This window comes from Chaetura pelagica, unplaced genomic scaffold (genome assembly GCF_000747805.2).
Source record: "Chaetura pelagica isolate M959 unplaced genomic scaffold, ChaPel_1.0 scaffold104, whole genome shotgun sequence".
Lineage (NCBI taxonomy): Eukaryota > Metazoa > Chordata > Aves > Apodiformes > Apodidae > Chaetura > Chaetura pelagica.
In genome coordinates, this window is record NW_009953786.1 from 5,394,178 (window position 1) to 5,418,081 (window position 23,904).

General features: G+C 35.8%; 1 protein-coding gene across 1 annotated transcript; it reads left to right on the plus strand.

Annotated features, from left to right (window-relative positions):
* The first annotated feature begins 2,166 nt into the window (after positions 1 to 2,166).
* PRPF4B (pre-mRNA processing factor 4B) lies at positions 2,167 to 20,686 on the plus strand. Its single transcript, XM_010000971.1, has 15 exons — positions 2,167 to 2,171; positions 3,259 to 4,452; positions 6,969 to 7,142; positions 7,396 to 7,551; positions 8,196 to 8,277; positions 9,833 to 10,043; positions 12,399 to 12,472; positions 13,933 to 14,023; positions 14,407 to 14,554; positions 15,767 to 15,904; positions 17,046 to 17,199; positions 18,147 to 18,261; positions 18,749 to 18,900; positions 19,387 to 19,473; positions 20,146 to 20,686. The coding sequence occupies exons 1-15, from the start codon at positions 2,167 to 2,169 to the stop codon at positions 20,347 to 20,349; spliced, it is 2,985 nt and encodes a 994-aa protein (XP_009999273.1). The 3' UTR covers positions 20,350 to 20,686.
* Positions 20,687 to 23,904: the final 3,218 nt, after the last annotated feature.

Here is a 23,904-nt window from a genome sequence, read left to right on the forward strand (position 1 = left end):
CTTCCCCCGCGTGGTTAGAAGCCCGCTGCTCTCCGGGGCCCGGCTCGGGCATCCCTGAGGCGACGTCGGGCTGGCGCTGCCCGGGCTCCCGCCTTCCCCCTCCTCCCCGCGGGCCTTGGCGCTCTCTGCCCGAGCGAGGCCTCCCCGCACAAGGCAAGGCGGGGGGAGGGGGGTACCCGGGCCCGGCCCCGCCGTGCCTGCCGGCTGCCCCTCCGGCGAGCCCACCTCCCCCGGGTCCCGGCCGCTCTCGCGTTAGGAAAAGCTGCTGGAAGCAAAAAGCGATTTGTTGCCGCCAGCCCCTCCTTCCAGCCCTCGAAATGACTGGCAACTCCCGGCTCCCGTTGGGAAGCGAGGATGGAGCTGCCGCCTCCCCGGCGAGGGGTTTTCCTGGCGTCCCCGTTAGCGCCGTGAGGTTTTGTCCCCGAGCTCGGGAACTCTTTCTTTGGAACTTTTCCCCACAGTTGACAATCAACCTAATGCCTACTTCATTGCTACTTTTCCCTGTAGAAGAATTTCCGCAGTATAATCTACTTTCTATATTTATTTATTTTTTTTCTCCCTTTAAAAGTAGCGATTTGAGACTTTTTAAAATCTTTTTTTAATCTTAAGAGTAGAAAACAGGTGAGGACAAGGAGGAGTGGATGTACACATGAACCATGTAAAATACATAAGCACGTGAAGAAGAGTATTTAGTTTTGTGTAGAGAAACATAATTAAGGACAGTTAGTTTAAAACTGATGTTGGGAAGCCTGAGTTCAGGAAAAAAAGTGAAAGGCAAAGTATCTTTGCAAATCTTCATGAACTTCCTGTTGTTCTTCTTTAATTCAGAAGTAAGAAAAAGTGGGGCTAGGACAAGATCTGGTCACAATTCTTCTGTAGTTAAAACCCTTAGCACCTAAATATGCAGCTACCCATCTGCATCATCACCTTCTGAAATCTTAAAAGGTTTCTCATCCCTGTCGTTACACCTCAGAAGCATTTAAAATAAATTTAAATACATGTTTTTATCCATGTTTTGATTGAGTTACTTGAAATTAAGATTCCTGTACATTAATAAACTTTGAGATACTTAAATGTATATACTGTATCTCATCTGGCACCTCTTCTACCAGCTTGATTTTATGGAAGGTAAGGTGAGGTTATTACTGAACTTTAAAATACGCACAATGAAGAAATAACTGCCTTATAGATTTCAGTTTCACTTTCTATTAGAGGAGGAAGACTTAAATCTGGAGGAGCTTGAATTGATGTGATTTCTGGTTTTCTGCAGTATTTTTATAGTGTATTGAAGTACCATTCATGTGTTATCAAGGACTTATGCAGCGTCCTGTATCCAACTAAAATAAATATTGGAAGTTGCATAATTCCCTTAAAATTCTCCTTTTGATATTTCTCTGCCCTTTAGCCGATTTACATCACTTGACATACTTGCTATGGATTGCAAATCCAAGTTGAAAAAGTATACATGTAATACTACTTCTTTTTTGTGTCTGTTGTGCCAAATGCAAGATAAAGCAAATTAATTTTAAGGCAGCCTGTCATCTATCTTTCTGGTACTCTGTTCTTATAATGGTGTGGGGCATTCGGAGGAAGCAATGAAGCAATTCTTTTTATGTGTTTTGAGGAAACAGAGGTAGTGGGAAAGAGAAGAAAAAAACATAAAGCATTCTGACTTAAATCTCGGGATATTACATATTTTTAACAATCTCTTCCCTCAGGAATCTTCCCATTTCAGAGTACCAAAATGTTAATGGTTTTAGCAAACAATTTTAGTGTATATTGCAGAAAAGTCTGGATTGCTTACTAGTACAAGAATTTGCATTAACTCAAGCAGGGGAGAATCAGTAACTGCACTGTTTGAAGACTGTGTCTTTTATGAGGAAGACACGAATATAATTTATAGTGAAATGCCATCCTCTAGGCTTGGCTTAGAATACCTCTGATATATTTATTCTACTGGATCATTGATCATATTCTTCAGAAACATCTGTTGTATGAAACTATTATAATTTGTAATATATCTCTCTACTTCTGCTAACGTCCCCCTCGCCCTCCTGAGCATCACGTTTAGGGTATTTCCTTTCAATGAATGAGACTTGAGATACAGAGAGAACTATACTTAGGTTATTAAAGTGTTACCTAGTAAATTCTGAAAGTGTAGCTTAGATGGGGTGAGTTTGTAGAAGGGTGACCTCTAGTATCTATAATACTTGGCAACAGTTTTCAGAAGGTAAATATCCATCTTGCCACAGACAGTAACTTAATTGATACTCTGTAAGAGATCATGAGGTATTTGCTAAACACTGTAAAAAATGTATTTGTAAGCTAGTTTTGGAAAGAAAGATATTAGAAGTGAATTAATAATGTCAATAATTCATTTTTTATTTTTTGAAGTTATGAAGTACACTAATTGCTTGTTGCTGTGATTAGCTAGTTGAAATTATTTTTTTAAAAAACAACAAAACAAGCAAACAAAAAACCCAAACCCAACACTGTACATAATTTTAATAACCTGCTGTAGACTTACTTTCTGCTTTTTTTGGCCAATGTCATTTTACAGGTCTAAAGTTTTTATCTTTCTTAGGAGGCTGATAGTCTGCTGTATACTAAGCTTTTCTGAAATTAGACTTCCTTAATTCATCCTGTTCCTCAGTAGTGTTCTCTGTATTCCATAAATAATTAAATGCATGAGAAGAACAGTTCTTGATTTTCTAACAGGTGTACACTGAAAGAAAGAAATAGTAGTTAAGAGAATCAGTTGACTCTGTGTGAGATTTTGCAAGCTGGTTTCATTAGGTGGTCAGTGTCATCCCTTGAAATAAGTTCTGATCTTTAGAGCATAACTGTTCTGTCACTTGAAAAGACTTTTAAAAGACAAATCTCTGGTTAGGCATCAGAGTGGAACAGCAGATAAGATAGATGGTGGACTGTCAGGATGTATAAATGTGCGGCACTGTTGTGTACTGTTAGCAGGTATCGTGAGTATGGAACCTAAAAGCGTAAGCATTGATTTATCCATGATTTGTTTTGTTACTGCATTTGGTGTCTTCTTTCTGTAGTATTTCTTTTTCACGTCATAGCTGTCTGATTGTGAGGAAGTGTATCTGCTGCTATAACTTAGTTACACTAGTCATACATTTTTAATCCTTCAAAGGTAATTAAATGCCAGTTTCTTCCAATCATGAAAATGACTGTCAACAGAAGGTGAAGGACTACAGTGAGTTGATAGTACTGATCTGTATTTTTTGTTTTTTGCAGGGTTGAGGATGCTGATGCATCCGAGAAAAGTGTAAATGAAGAAAATGGGGTAGTATCAGAGGCAGACCAACCTCAGAACAAGCACAGCCGGCACAAAAAAAAGAAACACAAACACCGAAGTAAACACAAGAAACATAAACATTCTTCAGAAGAAGATAAGGACAAAAAACATAAACACAGACACAAACATAAGAAACATAAACGGAAAGAGGTAGCTGATGCCTCTGACAAGGAAGATGGACCAGCTAAAAGAACTAAAATTGATTTTTTAGCTCCTCTGGAAGACTTAGAGAAACAAAGAGCATTACTGAAAGCTGAACTTGAAAATGAATTAATGGAAGGAAAAGTCCAGTCTGGGATGGGATTAATATTACAAGGTTATGAGTCAGGATCTGAAGAAGAGGGGGAGATTAATGAAAAAGTACGAAATGGAACAAAAGCTACAGCTAAGTCAAACACTAAGGGGAAACTAGAACCTGTGGACAATAAAACTAGTTCCAAGAAAGGAAGTAAGAGTGAATCAAAAGAAAGGACTAGGCACAGATCTGACAAAAAGAAAGGCAAGGTAGGAGTTGATGGAATCAAGGAGAAGACAACTAGAAGCAAGTCGAAAGAGAGGAGGAAATCCAAAAGCCCTTACAAGAGAAGTAAATCTCAAGATCAGACAAGAAAATCCAGGTCTCCAATGCTCAGAAGGCGATCTCAGGAGAAAAACAGAAAATCTAAATCTCCCCCAGAGGACAGAAATAAGGCTGATGATAAAAGTAAGTCAAGAGACCGCAGAAAGTCTCCAGTTGTAAATGAAAACAAAAGCAGAGATCGTGGCAGAAAATCTAAATCTCCAGCAGAACTAAGAAGCAAATCCAAAGATAGAAGATCACGGTCCAAAGATAGAAAACCTAGGAGATCAGAGACTGACAAAGAAAAAAAGCCAATTAAATCTCCTTCTAAAGATGCTTCTTCAGGGAACGAGAACAGGTCCCCTAGACGACCTGGACGTAGCCCAAAAGGAAGAAGCTTATCTCCCAAACAACGTGAGAAGTCAAGAAGAAGCAGATCCCCTCTCTTTAATGATCGTAGATCTAAACAGAGTAAATCACCCTCTCGAACCCGGTCTCCAGTTAGAAGAGTGAGGAGTAGGTCTGCAGAAAGGAAAAGAAGAGAATCAGAAAGGCGGCGTCTTTCTTCTCCCAGGTAACTTAAAAGATGTAATGAACCATCACAAAAGTGCATTACAGGATTAACTATCTTCTAGTTTGGTGTTTATCACTTTGCTTTATTCTGAAAATAGCTATTTTAAAAGTTAATCGTATTGTGCATTTTGAATTTACTTTGTAAGTATTCAGGTTTTTAAAAATCTTGCCACCCCACCCCAGCTGTCAGATATACAAACTCAGCTTTCGTTGTTGAAGTGCTGAGTTGTTTGCAGCTCACACCATCACTTGGGAACAAGTTCTGTAGATCAGGATCTCCTTTTTCATCATTCAATTAGATTCAGAATTTGGCTTCTCTTTTGTTTCTTAGTTCTGTTGCTTAAAGGAATTTTGGTGATGTGATAGTCTCCTCCACCCATATATGAGTGTTGGCTAAAAATGAGAAATTAACCTGCCTCTCCCCCTCAAAAAAAACCCCTAATGATTATAGTCAGCATGTGTAAATGTAACCAAATCTTTTATACCAGTATGTCCTTCTCAGAGTAATTTTTTTCCTAATTTTTTTTTTTTTTTCATTTGCTAGGGATATGGTGGTGTTGCTTCATTATTGGTTTGTTGTATATCATTACCATACTTTACATACACTTAAAGAAGAAAGTCCGGAATCTTTAAAATTAATTTTTAGTCTTGACATTTTTTTAAAAGATGATTTAGCTTATGAAAGCAGTTGCCTTGAGATTTATTATAAATTATGAGATGATAATTACTAGCATTGCTTTCTCTGAAGCTGATCAGGCCTGAATTATAAGTTCCCAAGCATAGGTGTATACATTTTTGGAAGTTAATTCATTAAGTGTAAGAACTTCAACAGACAGAAGAGTTGAGCATTACTTTCGGGTAATGAATAATTTCAAACATGTTATCTTAGACTTTTGTTTAACCCACTCCAAGATTTAAGAACATAGAAGTATGAATTTCAAACCATGTATTTGAGCCACAAAGCTCAAATACAATCACCTAATAAACATGAAAGTTTTTCTGCTTGCATCACTGAAGGTTACTCTGGTTTTAAGTATGGGGTATCTTCTACAGTCACATTAGTTTATTTATCTGTACTACTGAGGCTGCCAGAGAGTTCCAGGAGCTTTAATGAGCAGTTTTAACCAACAAATAATTCCTGTTCATGTTTGTTTCTAGTGTTTGTATTGTGTAAAATACTTCTCAGGTCTTTGACTGAAGTTACTCCTTACATTATTTTACTGTGAACTCTAGCAGCTTCTACTTTTTATACCTGTGACCCCTGAACTGATTTAAAATTTTAATTGCCTGTATTGGGTTTTGGCAGTACAATCACTTGGTTAGCCAGGAAATCTGGAACTGTCTGTCCATTCTGTGGGGTTTTTTTTTGTTAATATTGTTCACAAGAACATAACATAAATTAAATGAGTTAAAAGGACTGGACTGCTCCAGCATTTGAGTCCACAGTAATTTCTTGTAGAAACTGTCAGTACCTCTGCATGTGCATAAATGTTTTTTTCTGTCCCACTGTCCACTGTTTTGTATCAGTTCTGTATGCCTGGTCATTATACCTAGCTAAGGTAACAGAAGCTGATGTAACAGTCTCTAAACAAACAAAAAACTGTTGCACAATATAACTATTCTTTCAGATCAAAGAAATTTTGTTTGCTGATGAGAGATAACACCTGAAATAATTTGTCCTCATTTGATTTTTAAAGAAAAAAGTAAGTGTGAGGGAAGAAATAGAGTAGCAATGCTTTCTTTGGACAGTGGTGTGGAAATACTTTGCAAGAATTTCTCTTGCCAAATAGTTGTCAAGTATTTTTAGCTTCTGTCCTTTCCATTTTTTGATTGAGGTCTTGCTGTTGTGGAGTACAATTAAGCGTCTTAATCGTAGTTGTCCCATCAAGGATTATTTTTTTCTCAAATAATTGTGAATCTGTATAGACAAGAAGGAACAAATTTTGAATAGTATATGATGCCAAACTTAAATTATTTTTTTAATTAGAGGAGGGTTAGTTTGCATCTTGATTAATAATTTTAGGTTTCAGCTGCTATGTTAAGAGTTTGTGAAGTACTGAAGCCATCAAATTCTTGTGCCCTAATTGAAATAGACATTAAAGTAATTGCTGTGGAGTAGCATGGCCCTAAATTTTGGTACTGTGTTGTAAAGCTGCTGAGAAAATTCTCAGGAATCAGTTTTGAGGTTTTATTTATTGCTGATAAACATGAGAACAGGCCCCTGTTTATGTAAGACTGTAACAGAAGCTTTGTTTTAAAGCCTCTCTTTGCTTTGTGATAGTGGTTAATAAGCTCCATTTCCAGAGTTTTCCTGAACTAGGCCTATGTATGGGCATCTGTTTCTCAGTGTGGGCAAGCAGGGCAGCAAGCTCTGAAGCAGTTATCCATCCTGTCCTCAGAAAGCCCATCTGCTGGTCCTTCACCTGCAGTAAGATTTTAAAGTGAGCTCTTAAAATTAATGGGTATTTGTTTTCAGCTTGCTCCTGATTTACTACCATTCTCTTCCTCTATTTTAAGAACACGGACCAGAGATGATATTTTGTCTAGACGTGAGAGATCAAAAGATGTTAGCCCACCCAGTAGATGGTCTCCATCCAGAAGAAGGTCCCGAACCCCCATTAGAAGGAGGTCTCGTTCACCACTTCGGCGTAGCCGATCTCCAAGAAGGCGGAGCAGGTCTCCTCGGAGGAGGTAAGGGCATGCTGCATTTTAAAACATATTTTGTAAAATATTACTAAGAGAATAAATATTACTATCTTATGTGTAAAAGGATGATGCATTTTTTGGTCCACATTTATTTATGCTAGCATAGTTGAATTCATTTTGTCCTCCATAAATACAATTGTTCTAAGTTTGGAGTCATTATGTACCTTTATGTTTTGTGAATAGGTTTACCTTCTTTTCTTCAGAAAAATCAAAACAAACCCCCTCTTATTGTTACCAGGGATAGAGGCCGAAGAAGTAGATCTCGCCTTCGAAGGAGGTCCAGGTCACGTGGTGGCCATAGACGTAGGAGCAGAAGCAAAGTTAAAGAAGATAAATTTAAAGGTAGTCTTTCAGAGGGTATGAAAGCTGAACAGGAGTCTTCATCGGATGAAAAGTAAGAATTTATTTCTAACTTGCACTGATTATCTAAAAATGCAGATTCCCGGATAAGGAGAATGAGCAGACATTTATCTTCATGCTGTGGTTTTTGGACTGTTACCTAAAACCTTTATCATGTTTTAGTACTTCTGATCTTGACAAATTACTGTTGGGTTGATATGGAAAACTTTGGAGTATGCAAGAAAAAGCAAGATGTATTGGCTAGTGGGCATACTTGAGGGGATGATACATTGTTTGGTTTCTAAATTCTACTGGATCAGTATCTGGTAAAAATAATTGGTCTGTGTCCTCAAGCTTATTGCTTGAGGAAAAACAGCTGAAAGGATTAATTGCCATCTGCAAATAATTTTATAATTGCTAAATATCTACTTAATCCAATTGCACAAGAGTATGCATTCTTAATCAAATTATCAAGGAAGAATGATGCAAGTCCCAGAGAGATACCAAAGGAGAAATGTTGTCTGTAGGGAGATGTAAACGCATACACTGGGATTGAATACATCTTTTCTTTCTGAGTCAGTTGAACAGCTGTTGTTTAATATATTGTGTGCTTTCTATGTCAAAGAACTGTATTTGGTGAAATTTGGTAGTTACTCTTATGATTTTGATGTTCTATAGCAAGTAATTCTATTTTTCTAGTCTTGAAGACTTTGATTTGGAAGAAGAGGATGAAGAAGCAGAGATAAGACAAAGAAGGTTACAGCGGCAAGCAATTGTTCAGGTACACAGTTATATTATCATGTGGGTTACAGAAACTTATTTTATGCTTTAGTGTAAAATGTGATAAAGGCACTTAGCATGCTCCTACATCGCTATAGTAATTAACTACTACTATATTTTTTCCAATTAATTCATTGTCATTATTAGTGTCATTTAAACTTTGCACTTACATTGCAACAGCATTGCTTTTAAGAAGCAACTTTTCTATAAGTTGTTTTTGTGATATGGTTAAACATTCTCTGACAGTCCTGTGACATCTTAAAAATGTTTTTAAATTATCTTAATCTGTTGGTTTTCTTTGTAGCTGCACCACTGATACCATAATGTCATGATAACATTAAGTTACAAATCAGTTAACCTAACTGGTCAGTTTGTTTAAATAGAAGTTGTCCTTGTCTGTTTCCAAACCTTCATAAAGCCACTGACGTGAGTTCCCTCTTCATGAAGGTAGATACTGTGTTCAGTTACACATGTGACTTTAAAGGCATGGACTTCTTATTCCTGGTAGTGACAGGTAGTATGTGATTGAGGCTGCTGAAAGGGAGTTCTGGCTAAAGGGAATTCATTCTGCAGCAAAAGCTTGGTATCTTTAAATAAAGTTGGGATTTGGCACACAGTTCGGACATAGTAAGCAAAATGCTGTAGCATATTTACTTAATATTTAGTTACGAAAATGCTGGTTACAATGCGCTGCTTGTCTTAAGCAGCGCTAAAGATACTGTTCATCATTTGACTTTTATGCCAAACCCATTGTAATATCCTTCAGAGCTATGACTGAGTAAAACCAGATGATGTGTATTACTTCTAAAGGCTATTTACACCTGTCGTTGGTCCATGCAGGAAGTAAATTACGGAGCTGCTTTCTCTAAATAGGAAGCCTCTACTTGTATTATTGAATACTTCAACCTTGATAAGGGAATGGTGTCAGCATTGATTCAGTTTAATTTTTAACTTTTGTTTGAAGTGACATTTGTATACAGTAAACATTTTATAGTGTATACATTTCATACTACCTAAGTTAAAAAAAAAAAAATTGTTAAGGTTTTATCTTGAACTCCAGTGCATCTGGAATTTTTTCAACAAGAATGAATGAATGGGGTTTCCAATTAAAATAAAAAATCTGAATCTAAAGCCTACTTTTCTGTACCATAACGCTAATAAAAATGTAGGACATTCTAGGATGTAAGATAATTAATTTTTCCTTAAAGACCTTATTTCACAACTAGTGTGCTAGAATGCTTTAGTAGTAAATCTATTGGTACTCATGTTTTGTCACACAGAACAAAATCATCTTCAACAGAAATAGGTTTTTACAGGAATGTAAAAGCCTAAATGGCACATATGAATTTTTCAGTCTTCTTTTATGAATGGGGCTGTGGTGCATTGTGACAAAATGAGTTATCCCATTCTGCAAATAATATGTTTCCATCAGAGTTGTAGGTGGCTATGGAAAGCAAAGATTAAGGTTTAGCACAAACTATTGAAACTGAGAGTATGAAAATGTTTAAAATGTGATATGCTGTGATAGTGAGATTAATAATTAAATTTCCTTTTAGAAATACAAAGGTCAGACAGAAGACAGCAATATATCTGTACCATCTGAACCAAGCAGTCCTCAAAGTAGTACTCGAAGTCGCTCAAATTCGCCAGATGATATCCTAGAAAGAGTAGCTGCTGATGTTAAGGAGTATGAACGGGAAAATGTGGATACATTTGAGGCATCAGTAAAAGCCAAGCACAACCTCATGACAGTTGAACAGAACAATGGTAAGAATCTGAAAATTCACTGTATAGCACAATTTATGAAAGCTCATCCCTTCAGCAGAGCACTACAAAAGAAACATCCTGCTTAGTTTCCTTATATGCTCTCAGACTTGGAAGTAGATTGATTTTTTTCTGATAGAATTTGAGGATGTTTCCATGAATATTATAGCTCTTAACACATAAAATTAAAATAAAGCTTGCTCATTGAGGAGGATGGTATGAGTGGACCATGCTCTATATTTCTAATAACTCTTAAGAACATTCATGCTGTAAATTTGGAAGAGCAAATAAGGATGTGTGTCTTTATAGTTAAGAATCACCCTTTTTAACTTCCAAGTTCTTCTTCTCAGTTACACATGTTGTTTTATTAGAAGTTCAATATAGTCCCAGTCTTTATTTTGGGGTGCATTGGAAACCATACCCCTTTTGTCCATTTTGGGTTTTTTTGGTCAAAGCCACTGTGTGGGAAGAATATAGGTGGGTGTGTAGTAAATTAGAATGATGAAGGCTTTTCAGAGTAATTGCTGGTAAAACCATTTTAGTGGAATAAGTTCTTCCTGAAGAAATGCCTGTTTCCTCTTCTTCCCTGCACATAATCTATTGTACAACAAAACTGAAATTAAATATATCTTGGCATAAAACCTGACGAGTACCTCCTGTGGCAAGTGGACCATAGAGCATCTCTTGGTGCCGCCTGTAGTATTGAAAGTCTGGGAGGACTTGTTCTGGGTTGGTTGGTTTTTTTTGTCTTTTGAAAGTGGATTAGTGTACATCTTCCTGGTAGTCAAAAGGTGTGACTAGTTGCTGTGTGGACATAATTGAACTAGTTCCCTTTGCAGTTTAATTGCAACAGCACTCTCTTTAACAAGGGCTGTGAAACCTGCCCAACCCTGCAGGAAATAGTTGGAGAGTTAGCTTGTATTTCATGTCAAACACTAGATGTATCCTCAGGGGCTAAATATGTTACCTTCTGGTGGATGCTTCTCTTTGAAGTATCAAAGCTGCATCTCTTTGGGACTGGCGTGCTGCTCTGTGCTTTGTCCTGGTGTTCCCTTGAGCAGTATGTTTTCAGATTGTTCTCCAAAACGTAGGTGGAAGGAACACTTACGAACTTTTCCTCTCTTTGCATACCACAACTCTAGCCTTAGTCTTCTAAAATACAGTATCTTTTTCCCTTGTTGTCAGAGGCGTGTACTGCTTTCTAATTTTGTCCAGTAGAGTATAAAATAGAAACAGTTAAGTACGTAGACATTTTTAAGATATTAAAAGGTTTGTTACACTCAAATCTGGGAATTTTCATATACTCATAGGGTTCTGGATTGTTGGTGGCTGTAACAACAGGTGTAAGTAGTGGATCATCTCTTTCTGTAAGAGCTGATTTTTATTTATTAGAGGCAGGATATAGGATAGTAAGTTGCCCAGGAACTACTTAATAAGTAATTGTAGCCCAGAACAAGTGTCAGTAACTGGAACTAAAAAGAAGACTTGAGGAAGTTGCTGGAAGGGTCCATGTCTCAAAACAATGGTTGTCAGAATGATGGATGAGATTTTGACCCTGAAACTAGACTATTTCAGTCTAGGTATTTTATACGGAAGTGGTCAGCTATATGTATCATGAGACATGAAGCATCTGAGCTTAACCATTTATCTTTCTCCATTGCTTAAAACCCTAAAGGGAGTGTCTGTGATTTACCATGGTCATGAAGGGATGCTACTGTAATATGTGTTATGAAATAGTATGAAGTTTACTTGCTCTCACTAACATGTACTTAATTTAATTTTCTTTGCTTTTATCTTATCAACCAAGTAAAATGTCTTTGGGACTTTAAAGATCATTAAAAGGTGAGAAAGGGATCATCTTGCCCACATTGCAAATGTTTATCTTAAACATAATAGTTAACACTGTCGTTGACTAAAAGCTACACACAAGGTCCTTTTTGGCAGGGTTGAAGAAAACACTTTCCAGAGAAATAACTTCTGGGCTTTACAGCTTTGTTTTTTAGTAAACCACCTTGTGATTAGCAGAAGAGCCTGAACTTGTGTATTGAAAGCGTGATACACAGGCATTTTATGTTTCTTTTTACATATATATAGTAATTATCTGTAGGGATCATGTAAGTATGTACTTTTTTCTTTCTGCTGTATGAGTGGTTTTAAAGGTATTAGATTTAATTTTTAAAGGAGGTGTAAATTTTTGAGTGATTTTAAGAACTTATCCAATCTGAGTTTTGTAGTAGAGCTACCTGTTTCTCAACTTACTGATCTTAGATTATATTATAAAAATACCAAGTAACGAATGATGCAGGTAACAGAGTTTGTTGTCTTTTTCATGTTGAGTAATCTATATTTTATTTTAAGGTTCAGCTCAGAAGAAGCTGCTAGCTCCTGATATGTTCACAGAATCAGATGATATGTTCGCTGCATACTTTGATGTAGGTAATTCTTGGAGTTTAAATGTATGAATTTTTTTGGCTTGATATTTTTTAGAGTTACTGTCCCTTGAGGTTTGTGGGAACTTTTGATTTGTAAAAGCATGTGTTACTGAGTGCATGGTATGGTCTAAACCTTTTGATCAGCCAAGGCAAGGAAGTTCTTATTTAATATTTGAGTGAAAGAAAACCTATGGAAATTAGTGGGAGCTTTACTCAGAGTAAGCAATTAGGGAATTCACCTGCTGTTTGAATATATGTATTATCTATATATATAATGGCACCCAGTAACAAATGTATTCCTAAGTGAAGGTTTATGTTAATGTTACCATGGTGCACTGTTCTAAATGTGCTTTTTTCAAAGGTACATATAAGGTTAACTAAAAAGTGTTTGTGTAAGATATTTTAATTTGCTAATGATGCTGTGTTAGAGTAATGTGGTGGTTTGTTTGGTGGTTGGGGTGTTTGTATTTTTTTTTCAGGAAGAGAAACATTTCCTGGTTTTACTTTTATACTATTCCAGCAGCTTTTGTCCAAATGTGCTGAAATGGCCTGCAAATCTTGGCAATCCAGTGACTAGTTTTGAGACTTCAGTTGCCGTTTGCTGTAAATGTATCTCATTGTTGCTGATGCACAAAACATGAGAAATAAGGCAACAACTTTCTTCTTAGTTTAGAAATTCTCCTGTTAATTTTTGTTTATGGCAGACCTTGTTCTGTTAGTTGTGAAAGAAGCATTGGTGACAAAAGGCTGCCATGGTGTCACTCTAGTAATGCTGGTAATAATTATGTAAAACAAAAAAATTAGAAGGCCCTTCGACCTGGAAAAAGTTAAATACTTGAAGTATAGTGAAGGATGGGGAGTGCTTTTAAAAACTTCAAAGTCACAAGTAGGGATTTAAATGGCTTGTTTGTGAGCAGTTCCCCCTTCCAGAAACTGTTGTTGAATTGAAGATAATTCTTTACTACTCACAGATATGAATTTCTGGTAATATACTGCCAAATCTGATAACAGATGTCAACGGCAATTGTATTAATTTTATGATCATATTAATATGTGACACTGCATGAGCAGAATTTTAAGGCTTAAACAGTTACATTTTCCTTGCAAATATTTTTTTTTAATACAAGCATACTGTATGTACAAAGCCTGCTTAAGATGGTCCAAAATGTGCATTCTAACATGATTTGTATAAAGTCCTTGTGGATATGAATGAAAACTTTGCCCATTTATGTTTAATAATAGTTTATTGGTCATTCCCATCCTTTTTCTTTACATCAGTCCTTAGATACTGCTATGTAAATAACATTTTGTGTGCAGAAGTTTATCTCTCCTACAAGATAAGTGTGTTTGTATTGTGGAGAGGAACAGTGTTCCAGAAGGGAAAAAAAAAGGGCTTTTGGTAAGTAAACATTAGTGAGAAACACAAGGCACACAGGCAAAGCTGTTACTTTTTATTTCAGAGTGCTCGTCTAAGGGCTGCTGGGTTTGGAAAAGACTTCAAAGAAAACCCCAATCTCAGGGATAACTGGACTGATGCCGAAGGCTATTACCGTAAGTGATATTTGTTGATTAGCAAGGACAGCTAGAACAAAGGTGCTGAACGGATAAAAGATCCTCAAGCTAAAAAAAGTGCTGAAATGTTATTCTAATGTAAATGCACCAACATAGTTCCCACACAGTGTGTGTAATGTAAAGGATGAAATGAGCATGCAGGTTTTAAGTGCAGTTAAGAAAAGGCTCCAGACTTAGAGAGTCACAGTGTGTGCCCCATAATTTCCACAGAGCTAATTGCTACAAAACGTTGTACACTATGGAATTAAGTGATTATCCTGTTTACCATGTTTTTCTGAATTATACAGGATGGTTTGTTTTTCATAAAAGGCTTCATTATGTGTGTCACTAATAACTCTAAATTGCTTGATTTCATCCTTCAGGTGTTAATATAGGTGAAGTTCTAGATAAACGTTACAATGTCTATGGTTACACTGGTCAGGGAGTCTTCAGTAACGTAGTGCGAGCCAGGGACATGGCAAGAGCCAACCAAGAAGTAGCAGTTAAAATCATCAGGAACAATGAACTTATGTAAGTAATATTTAATTATTTTAAAGCTTATGTAACAGTTTAAATCTTTTCATGATGTGATTTGAATCTCCCTTTGTTTCAAGCCAAGTAGCAGATTACAGCTGTGATCCCTGCCTTTTCTGCTAATATGAGCCAGATAATGGGAAACCCTTGAGGACAATGTATCCACACTTCTGTACAGCTATCACAGGAGAAGGGTACTTGCATTTTCATCAGGCACTTTCTCATTTGCAAAACTGCAGGGAACAGTGGTAGCAAGGAACAAAGTTACAGTAATTACAAGGCCTTTCTGGCCCTAGAAATTCTTGAGATGGGAGTCATGGACTGTAAAAATTCTGGTTTGATGGACCAAACACTGTGGGTTAGGTCCTGATTGGTTTGCTGCAACTTAGAAAAAGACCTCCATACAGGAATTATTTTTGTATGTTTTTTGTGTGCTTGCATGTATATAAGGTACATAAAAAAAGATGGCATTCTCTCTTGAAAGAAATAAAATGTGAGGTCTTCCAGAATGAGTGAACATAAATAGATGTGATCTATTAAACTACTAATATTTGAGGACTTGTCTATAATACTTGTTTCCAGTATCTGCTGCAGTATTTCTACAGTCATGTATTATGTCCTCTTTTGTTAAAGACAACTTCAAGTATTTTCCATGCATTTTACCCTAGAATTTTTAAAAGTTATCTTGCTGTGTGTTTTAACTGGGTTGCTCAAGTTATATGAATATGTATCTGGAAAAGGGGGAGTGATAAGCTATTTCAGTTTGGTATGTCATACAGATCTTTGGATGTGTACTTGACTCTATAGTCAGTTCAGATTAAAACTTAAAATAATGCATGTGTTTAAGTACTTTAAAAAAAAACAACAGAAATTTCTCGAGTGTTATTTGATACTGAAGTATTGTATCACAGGACAAAATCTAATTTTAACTCTACATGCAACTGGGAGGGAGGAGGAGAGGATAAGTAGGTTACAATGGTGCAGTGAAGAATCACAGAATTAAAGGAACTTACTTGGTATGTAGATGGTGGCAGCAAACTGCTGTTCTTATTTTTGAAAGCCATCATACCTTAAGAAAAGGAAAAGATGTTTCTTATTTCCTGATAATTATAACCATGCAAGTGAATGTCTAGATTTTAAAAAGTACTACAATTTCACTGGGGTTTTTGTAGTTGTGTGTGTTTTTAATCTAATAATATTTGTTTTCAGGCAAAAAACTGGCCTAAAAGAACTGGAATTTTTGAAGAAGCTCAATGATGCAGATCCTGATGATAAATTTCACTGTCTACGGTTGTTCAGGCATTTCTACCACAAACAACATCTCTGTCTGGTGTTTGAGCCACTCAGGTAAGATAACAAGTGTTAGGAGTTCTCTGTAAAAAGTAAAGCACTACTGCATGATCTTTACCTTTCTGGTTTTGGCTATTGTTTTTATACCTTGTTCTGTAGCCAAGATTCAAGAATGTAAGTAACTTAAAAAAAATTTAAAATTATCTTAAGTCACAAATCCACAGACTACTAAGCTATTTGTGATTTACTTAAGCATCATGAACTTTCTGCCTGGACAGTATTTGAAATAAAATAATGTATTATTAAAGATGGTTAACCTCACCAGTGCTCCTGTTGAAGATTTATTTCATGTGTGTCAAAATCTTGTTATTGGTTTTCATAATTCTTTACATGTTTGGATAAGAATGCTTTCCCAGAGAGGTTCAGCAAATGCTGTATATTATTTGAAGACTATATATGTAACAATTTAAGGAATAAATAATTAGGCTTTTCTTATAGGTTAATTGTAGACACAGTTTTGTGATAAATCTGTATGTATTTGTTGCTTCAGTGTCTATTCCTGCTTAGAGACACCAGTTGTTCATATCCTTAAAATTTGTCGTATTTTAATTTTTGCCATATTGGAGACAAAGATAAGTTACGTGCTGAAGCAATGAAAATTTTATAAAATCACTATTATTTTTTCACTAATAAGCCATACAACAAACTATTTTCTTATGTAGCACTGTGTTTTTATAACACACTTGTACAGTATTTATATACAATTACATTTATGTCCTGGAATTGTGGTATTTTTATTTGTTGTTTAAGTCATAAATATAATCACCTCATCATGTTAACTCTTTTGCATACTTTATTTCTTCAGTAAATGAGTACAAAAGCAGTACAGTTCTTAAGAAAATGCTGTTCATGTGCAAATAAATACTCTTAAATTAATCTTGACTAAAAATTGTATTCTGAACTAAGTAAGTGCAAGGTAGTAAGTAATTATAGAGTGTAGGACAGATCTGATTCACCAGCAGTTTTGTTTCGTTGCTGTAGCCAACAGAATGAAATGTATGTTAAGCTGAATGCTGCTTTACTCTAAAAAGTCTAAAGCCAAATTGTTTATTGGAGTTTGTCTTATGGTTTAGGAGGCCACTGTATTTTTCCTTAAGCTCTTTTGTTATTTCTTTTCTCCCTTTCTTTATTTTAACAGTATGAATTTACGAGAGGTGTTGAAAAAGTATGGGAAAGATGTTGGACTCCATATTAAAGCTGTGCGTTCCTACAGCCAGCAGTTGTTCCTGGCTTTGAAACTTCTTAAAAGATGCAATATCCTACATGCAGACATTAAACCAGACAATATTTTGGTAAGTAATAAATAAAATAAACTTATTTTGCATAGTCTATGTGTAAAATTAAGTATTTGAAATTAGTATCATTCTGTTAGTTTAGGTGAAGTTAAAATTTAATTAAACTGAAAATGTTACGGGGTTCATCTTTTGATTTAAAATGCTATCTTGCTATAAATAATAAGAAATACAACCCAACATAAATATAAAATCTTATTTAGTACAATCTTTCTGAAACAAACCTGCATCCTTTTTTATCTTTTTAGAAAGTAGGTATTCCAAAGACAGTATCCTTTCTTAGAAGAAATCTGGGGACTTTTTCCATCAGTAGTTGTAAAGTGTTCCTGTTTTTCTGCAAAGTGAAAGTAGCTTGTTTGAGCCTGGATGGAGATTCTGTTGATGTGAACGAGATAATGAGAAAAAGCCCTTAATGCATTTTTATTTTCTGTTTCAAATAAATATTACTGCTAGCAGAGAGTGAGAGCTACATCAGAGGAATCAGGCATGTTTCCTTTGGTTTTCTTGGTGGTGACAAACTTAGATTTTAATTTTATTCCAAGTGTTCTCTTCTCGCCATCACAGCAGTAAAATCTAGCGTATAAGCATGAGGTATATGAATAATATGCTGGTCTGTGAGTGGCACTCTGGATGCTAGAGTTGGAAATCTTAACTGACAAAATTTCAGTATCTGAAATGAAATTCAGGTCAACCAAGGATATTTGGTAAGGGAAAAGTATGTGAAACTGACCTTTTTTGTATTTTGTAGGATCTGAAGACATTAACTGTCACTTTCAATTTAAGAAGGTTTTGCAGCTTCCTTAGAATATAGAGGAAGAATTGAAATACGGGAAGAGTTCAGAGGCTGAATACTTTTTATCCCTGACTTCAATGTCTTGTTACTTTCATATGCTACTACTCATTCTGACTACAAGTAGTGCTAATGGATTTTTGTGTTTCACTTTCAGGTGAATGAGTCCAAAACAATATTAAAACTTTGCGATTTTGGATCAGCTTCACATGTTGCAGATAATGACATCACACCCTATCTAGTTAGTAGATTTTATCGAGCTCCAGAAATCAGTAAGTACATTTGGCTTGGCTACATGTATCTTAAGCAGTAGCAGGATATACCAGTGCTAGTAAATGAGAATTTGACTTAAAATTTACTCTGTTTGGTCTTAGCAAAAACATCACTGTGGAAATGATGATAATTCAGACTTTGAAAGCATGCTTGTGTGACTCTTCATGTGTGTTGGTGGTCAGCTCAGTGAGGACAGGGAGAAGTCATTCTGATTGGTTATGGTTATGTTTTAATTTAGAGGTATTGTTTTGACTTGTTTTTTACTAACTTAATTCAAGCTGATCGGTTAGGTAAAATCCTGCCTTTCTACAATAAGGCATGCTGTAAAAGTTAAAAGGTTTTAATCCTTCTCCTCTGGTGACTTCTTATTCCTAAGAGGAAGAGCACCAATAGAGTTTCATAATCAGTATTTTTTCATGTGTCTGGTTTTGTGATATATCATTTAAGGCTGCCTTTGTGGAATTAACTGGAATTGCTCTGTTTCAGTTATAGGAAAAATCTATGACTATGGTATAGATATGTGGTCTGTAGGCTGCACATTATATGAACTTTATACAGGAAAAATACTCTTTCCTGGCAAAACCAATAACCATATGTTGAAACTAGCCATGGATCTCAAAGGAAAGATGCCAAACAAGGTAAGAAAAATAAGTATAGGATTTTTAATGAATATCTGAAACGGCTGTAACAGTAGAACATACTTTTTTTTTCTCCCTGAATTCTGTTTCTTATCATATACACCTTCTTTTAACAGCAAGTAAATATCAGACATCGCTCTATAATTTATACTGATTTAAAATCTTATGAAGTGAAATTATACAGCTTCTTTTTCATAGACTAAGTATAAAGTGAAAGCAGAAACCTTCTAAGCACTGTCCTGAAAAAAAAAAAAAGTAAGTCAATGGAAGATACTGTGTCCTTTTTCAGCTGGTTTACACTGCATTTTTAATTCAGTCTAGACACTTCTTACTATCATTTTGATATTATAAATCAAAATATCCTATATTTTTCATTAGTATAAAATTATTCATGTTGCAATATCTTTGTAGACATTTATGCTAATTTTAGACATTCTAAGACACAGGGAGCTTGCCTGAAACTCTTGCCTCTCCCTTGTTTTCCAGATGATTCGAAAAGGTGTGTTCAAAGACCAACACTTTGATCAAAATCTCAACTTTATGTATATAGAAGTAGATAAAGTGACAGAAAGGGTAAGTCTTTACTGTGTCAACTGATCTATTACTTTTTTCCAAGCTTTCCTACTACTGTGGTCTTGGCGTCTGAGTTAAAAATAATATCTTATAAATTATTAAATGCCTTTTTGCAGCAAAATGGATAGCCTACTTAGTTATAAACTGGCAACAACAATTTTTCCCATGATTTAGGAACATCCTTAAGAGAAATCTTAAGTTTCATCTTGGTAGGTATACAGGGTATCTCCACATAGTCTATCCCTAAATTACTAGTAAAAGAAATTCTGCCTTCATTTTAGAGGAGGTTGAGCTTCAGTATGATGTGCTTACGTTGTAGGTGGTCTCTGTTACTTTTGGTATCACTTTAACATAGTATATTTATCAAGAACCACAGAATCAGTGGTCAGATATGGGAAGTTTCCACATGGAATTTTGATGTTCTCAGTTAACTTGGGCTGTTAGGTTCACGTGTGTTCCTGCTGCTAGCAAAAGATGCATCGTGGCCTACCCCTGCCAGTGTTAATTGTCAACCTTCTTTGTGACTGCATGAGCATTTATGATGCCATATGGTGATGAAGGCATTGCCAGTCAGATGTGAGATCACAAAAGTTGTTGTTGAAGCTCTTTGAAAGGGGTAGGGGTTTTGTGCCTGACTTCTGTTCTACAAGGTTGCCATTTTTTCATTTGTAGGAGAAAGTTACTGTTATGAGCACCATTAATCCAACCAAGGACCTGTTAGCAGATTTGATTGGGTGCCAACGACTCCCTGAAGACCAGCGTAAAAAAGTACACCAGCTAAAGGACTTGTTGGACCAGATTCTAATGTTAGATCCAGCTAAACGGATTAGCATCAACCAGGCTCTGCAGCATGCCTTCATCCAGGAAAAAATCTAAACCAGATGAAGAAGTTCAAAGGGTTTGAGTAATTAAGATACAAAGACTGAAGAAATTTCACAGGAGTTATTAATGTATATAAACATAAATATTTCCCCTGCAAAGTTGAGGAAGAAATGATACATTTGAATTAACAACAAGGCTGATATTTCTTTTAGAAATGTTAGAGTAATTCTGTTTTGTGTCTTACGTGAAAATTTTCACTGTAGAACTGTTTTAATTGCCAAGACTGCACAGAAGTACAATGCTAATGTATATGGTTGCAGTTCGTATATATTATAAAAAGAAAAAAAGCATCTGTTATAAAAAAAAAGAAAGGAAAAAAAAAAAGCAGTAATACTGGGTGGTTGATTTGTTTTTAGCAGACTTGGCTTCATTTTTGTCTTTAAAAAATGGCCAGCATAAATGCTGTTTATATTCACATTTTCCTAGGTGTGTGTGTGCAGGCCACAGCAGCATGCCCTTGGTGTAGTCAGTGCCGAAGGGGGTCTGTTCCTTCTTGAGCCTGCCCGCAGGGATGGTCTCCTCTTTTAAAGCAGGTTGTGTACAACTTTCAGTACACTGAAGGTAAGCTAACCCATCAACATCACCGGTGTTTAAGCTGTTATTTTACTGGAACAACTGACAAATGAGAGACAGTAGCGTTGTGGCAGAATTCCCTGCATGTTTGAGAAATGGTCTTGTTTTCTTTTCTGGCATTGCGACCGTGGCATAGTTACAACTTCTGTTCTGTTCATCACATTTAAAATTTGGAGAGTGCGCACTTGATGGATAGAGCGCCTTCAGTGTACTGTTTCTTATTACTTTAATTTTTTTAATCAACTTGCTATAGACTTTGTATACATTTTGTTAAATACAGTTCACTATGACATAGAAACCAGTACTAAAGGAAGAGTTTTCATTTCGTAATTACATACGTTGGGATCTCATTCGAAAGACCTTATATCTAAAGGATAGACAACATAACGAAATTTTTAACTATTTGTATGTCATTTTGAAAGTGTACTGCTTTATGCTAAAAGTGTTTCATTTGTTCATTGTTTTCATTATTTGTGATCATGTTGTCTTTCAATACAGGCATAAACCTTCCACTCTTGAACAAAGCAGCTGCTTTTTAAAAGCGGTAATTGCTTCTTTACCTTTTATTTCTTTTGTAAATGAGGCTTTTCTTTAAGAAATGTGACTTTAAAGTGTTGTCTCATGCATAAAACAGTTGACACTTACTTACTGTAAAGTGAAGATTGTTCTGCTGCATGTAAAGTGGACCATGCAGATTTCTGTATGTTTTCAGTATGCATCATTAGATAATAAAGTCTTTTGTGAACAAGGCATTTGTAGCCATTTTTAAAAGAATCTGTCTTCAGTGATGGTAAATCAGGTAATTCGTAAGAACCTCCCCTGCATTTCCTAATAATATTTAATTAAAGGGATTATTAAACGCTATGATCTTTGGGAGAGCTATAGGCTATGTTAATTAGATATATAGTTATCACTGCTTAAACAAAAACAAAGCAAAAAGCCCTACAGATACTGTCTGTCTGCTTTCATTGTAATGAAATTATTCCTGTAGGACATGGGATTAAATTCAGGCTTTAACTAATGTTTGTGCTGTTTTTCTCACTTTTCCTTTTGATGGTGCTGAAAGAGAAAAAGGAAAGCGAGTCACAGGCCACTCAACGCCTACTCCATGGGTCTGATTTGCTGAGACACCAACTTCACCTTCCTAACAAGGTTATTTCTGACAGCATGTGTAGATAAACATTTAGCAACAAGTTAAAACAGCTTGAAACATTTGAGTTGGTTATACAGCGTGAGGCAACCAAAATCAAACTTTTCAGGTGCATCCTGCTGTTTTAGTGTTCTCTTTGACAATGTTAAGAGCTTCATCTTTTCCTTTTTATTAATATATTCTGAAAAGCTGTGAAAGCCCCACTAGTCTCACGTACTTTATAATACGTCTTTGAACTAAGAAGGGTTTTTGTATCCATCTAGGTACATAATGGCAACAGTCATGCACGCTTAGTGCACTCAAGAATGGAAAAATGACACAAAGCAGTCATTCTGCTGGTGGGGAATACCCCACCGAGGAGATTAATGAACTAACTACGAAAACAAGCAGGAGATAGGTGGTTTTGAATGCGTATTTGGAACCTTCAACCTGTCTCTTCTCAATTGATAATGTAAAATTCTTGATTTTTAAAAAAATCTTGCCTTACTTTTGCTTATTAAGGTATCTTGTTCATAGAGGAAATTTTTAAAATTAGCTTTCGTATTTAATGAAAGACTAGTTGCTTGCTAGTCAAATAGAGAAACTAACTTGTACCTTTACATGCTAGGCAGCACTTCTTAGGGTAATTTTACACAGAGGGCAGTGATAGGTTAGTCTTTCTGTTGCTTTGTGCTTTAAATAGGAATATAAAACAATGCAATGAGTTGGTGATGCAGAAACAAAGCAGTAGAAAAGATGCCCCTAAATGCCTACAGAACTGTTTTAAGCTATTCTGGAGAAGCGTAAAGTTGCTCGTTTACTTGTTCTTTGTGTTGTAGGTGCAGCTCAAAAGAAGATGATGGCTACCAGAAGACATGAACAAAGGTTTCTGTCCTATAAAAGATATGAAAAATACTCTTCATGTAGTTCTGTCTTAATCTTTCGGTTTCCAGCATTCCAGTTTAGAATTGATTAACACTGCTGCAGTACTGATAATTCCTGAAACTTATTTACTGTAATAGAACTTCTTACATAGATGTGCTTTTTTGTTTCCAATTCAAGAGATATTTTTATTTTGATTAAATGTACGTAAATAAGCATTACTGTTTAAACACAGCTTTCTTAAAATAATTACAGTACTATGCCTATGAAATTTAGGGAAAAACCTGCCATTCTGTTTGGTTAAAATCTTTGTGTTGTAACTAGTAAATAATTAAGCAGATGATGTGCTTTTTTCTTCTTAACTTCAGCAGGTTCGTTATTTATTTTAATTATCAAACTTTATTGTTGATATGTAGACTATACATACACTAACAAGTGTATTTCAGTCCTTAGTCCAGTGTGAGTTTCAACTGATACTTTTTGGAAAAAAAAATAAAAAAATCTTTAGTTCTGGCTTCAGAAGCCTCTGGAATTGAGGGCTTTTTGACAATGTTAAGGAACCTCTCCAGTTTTAGGTGGTACTTATCTCAGTAGAGCCTGTGGTCTCTGAGGAGAGCAGAGTAGCTATTAGTGCCACTGCTGTCAGCTGAATTCCAGCTATTACAGCTTGGTGCAAACAGAACAGCTGTGCAACTGAGTTTTGTTGAAATATTTCTCAGCTGATCTAAGAGGGAGGATAATTTCTTTTCCTCTTATACAGGAAGATGTAATTTGTATCTTCACCTGATGTCCTACATACAGACAGTTTGGCTAAATCTGCTGTGCTAATTTATATTTCCTTCTCCCTCACAGTGATGAGGAGCTTTACATTTAACACACTTAATTTGCCAAGCATTCAGAAAAAAAAACCAAGATGCCAGCCTTATGTAGTTAGAATGTGTTTTTTATTAGCTTGGTGTATACTA

Excerpts from the sequence above, each read along its gene's own strand:
- PRPF4B (XM_010000971.1), top strand. Across the intron at positions 4,453-6,968 it reads CGGCGTCTTTCTTCTCCCAG|AACACGGACCAGAGATGATA; the intron begins GTAACTTAAAAG and ends CTCTATTTTAAG. Across the intron at positions 12,473-13,932 it reads TGTTCGCTGCATACTTTGAT|AGTGCTCGTCTAAGGGCTGC; the intron begins GTAGGTAATTCT and ends TTTTTATTTCAG.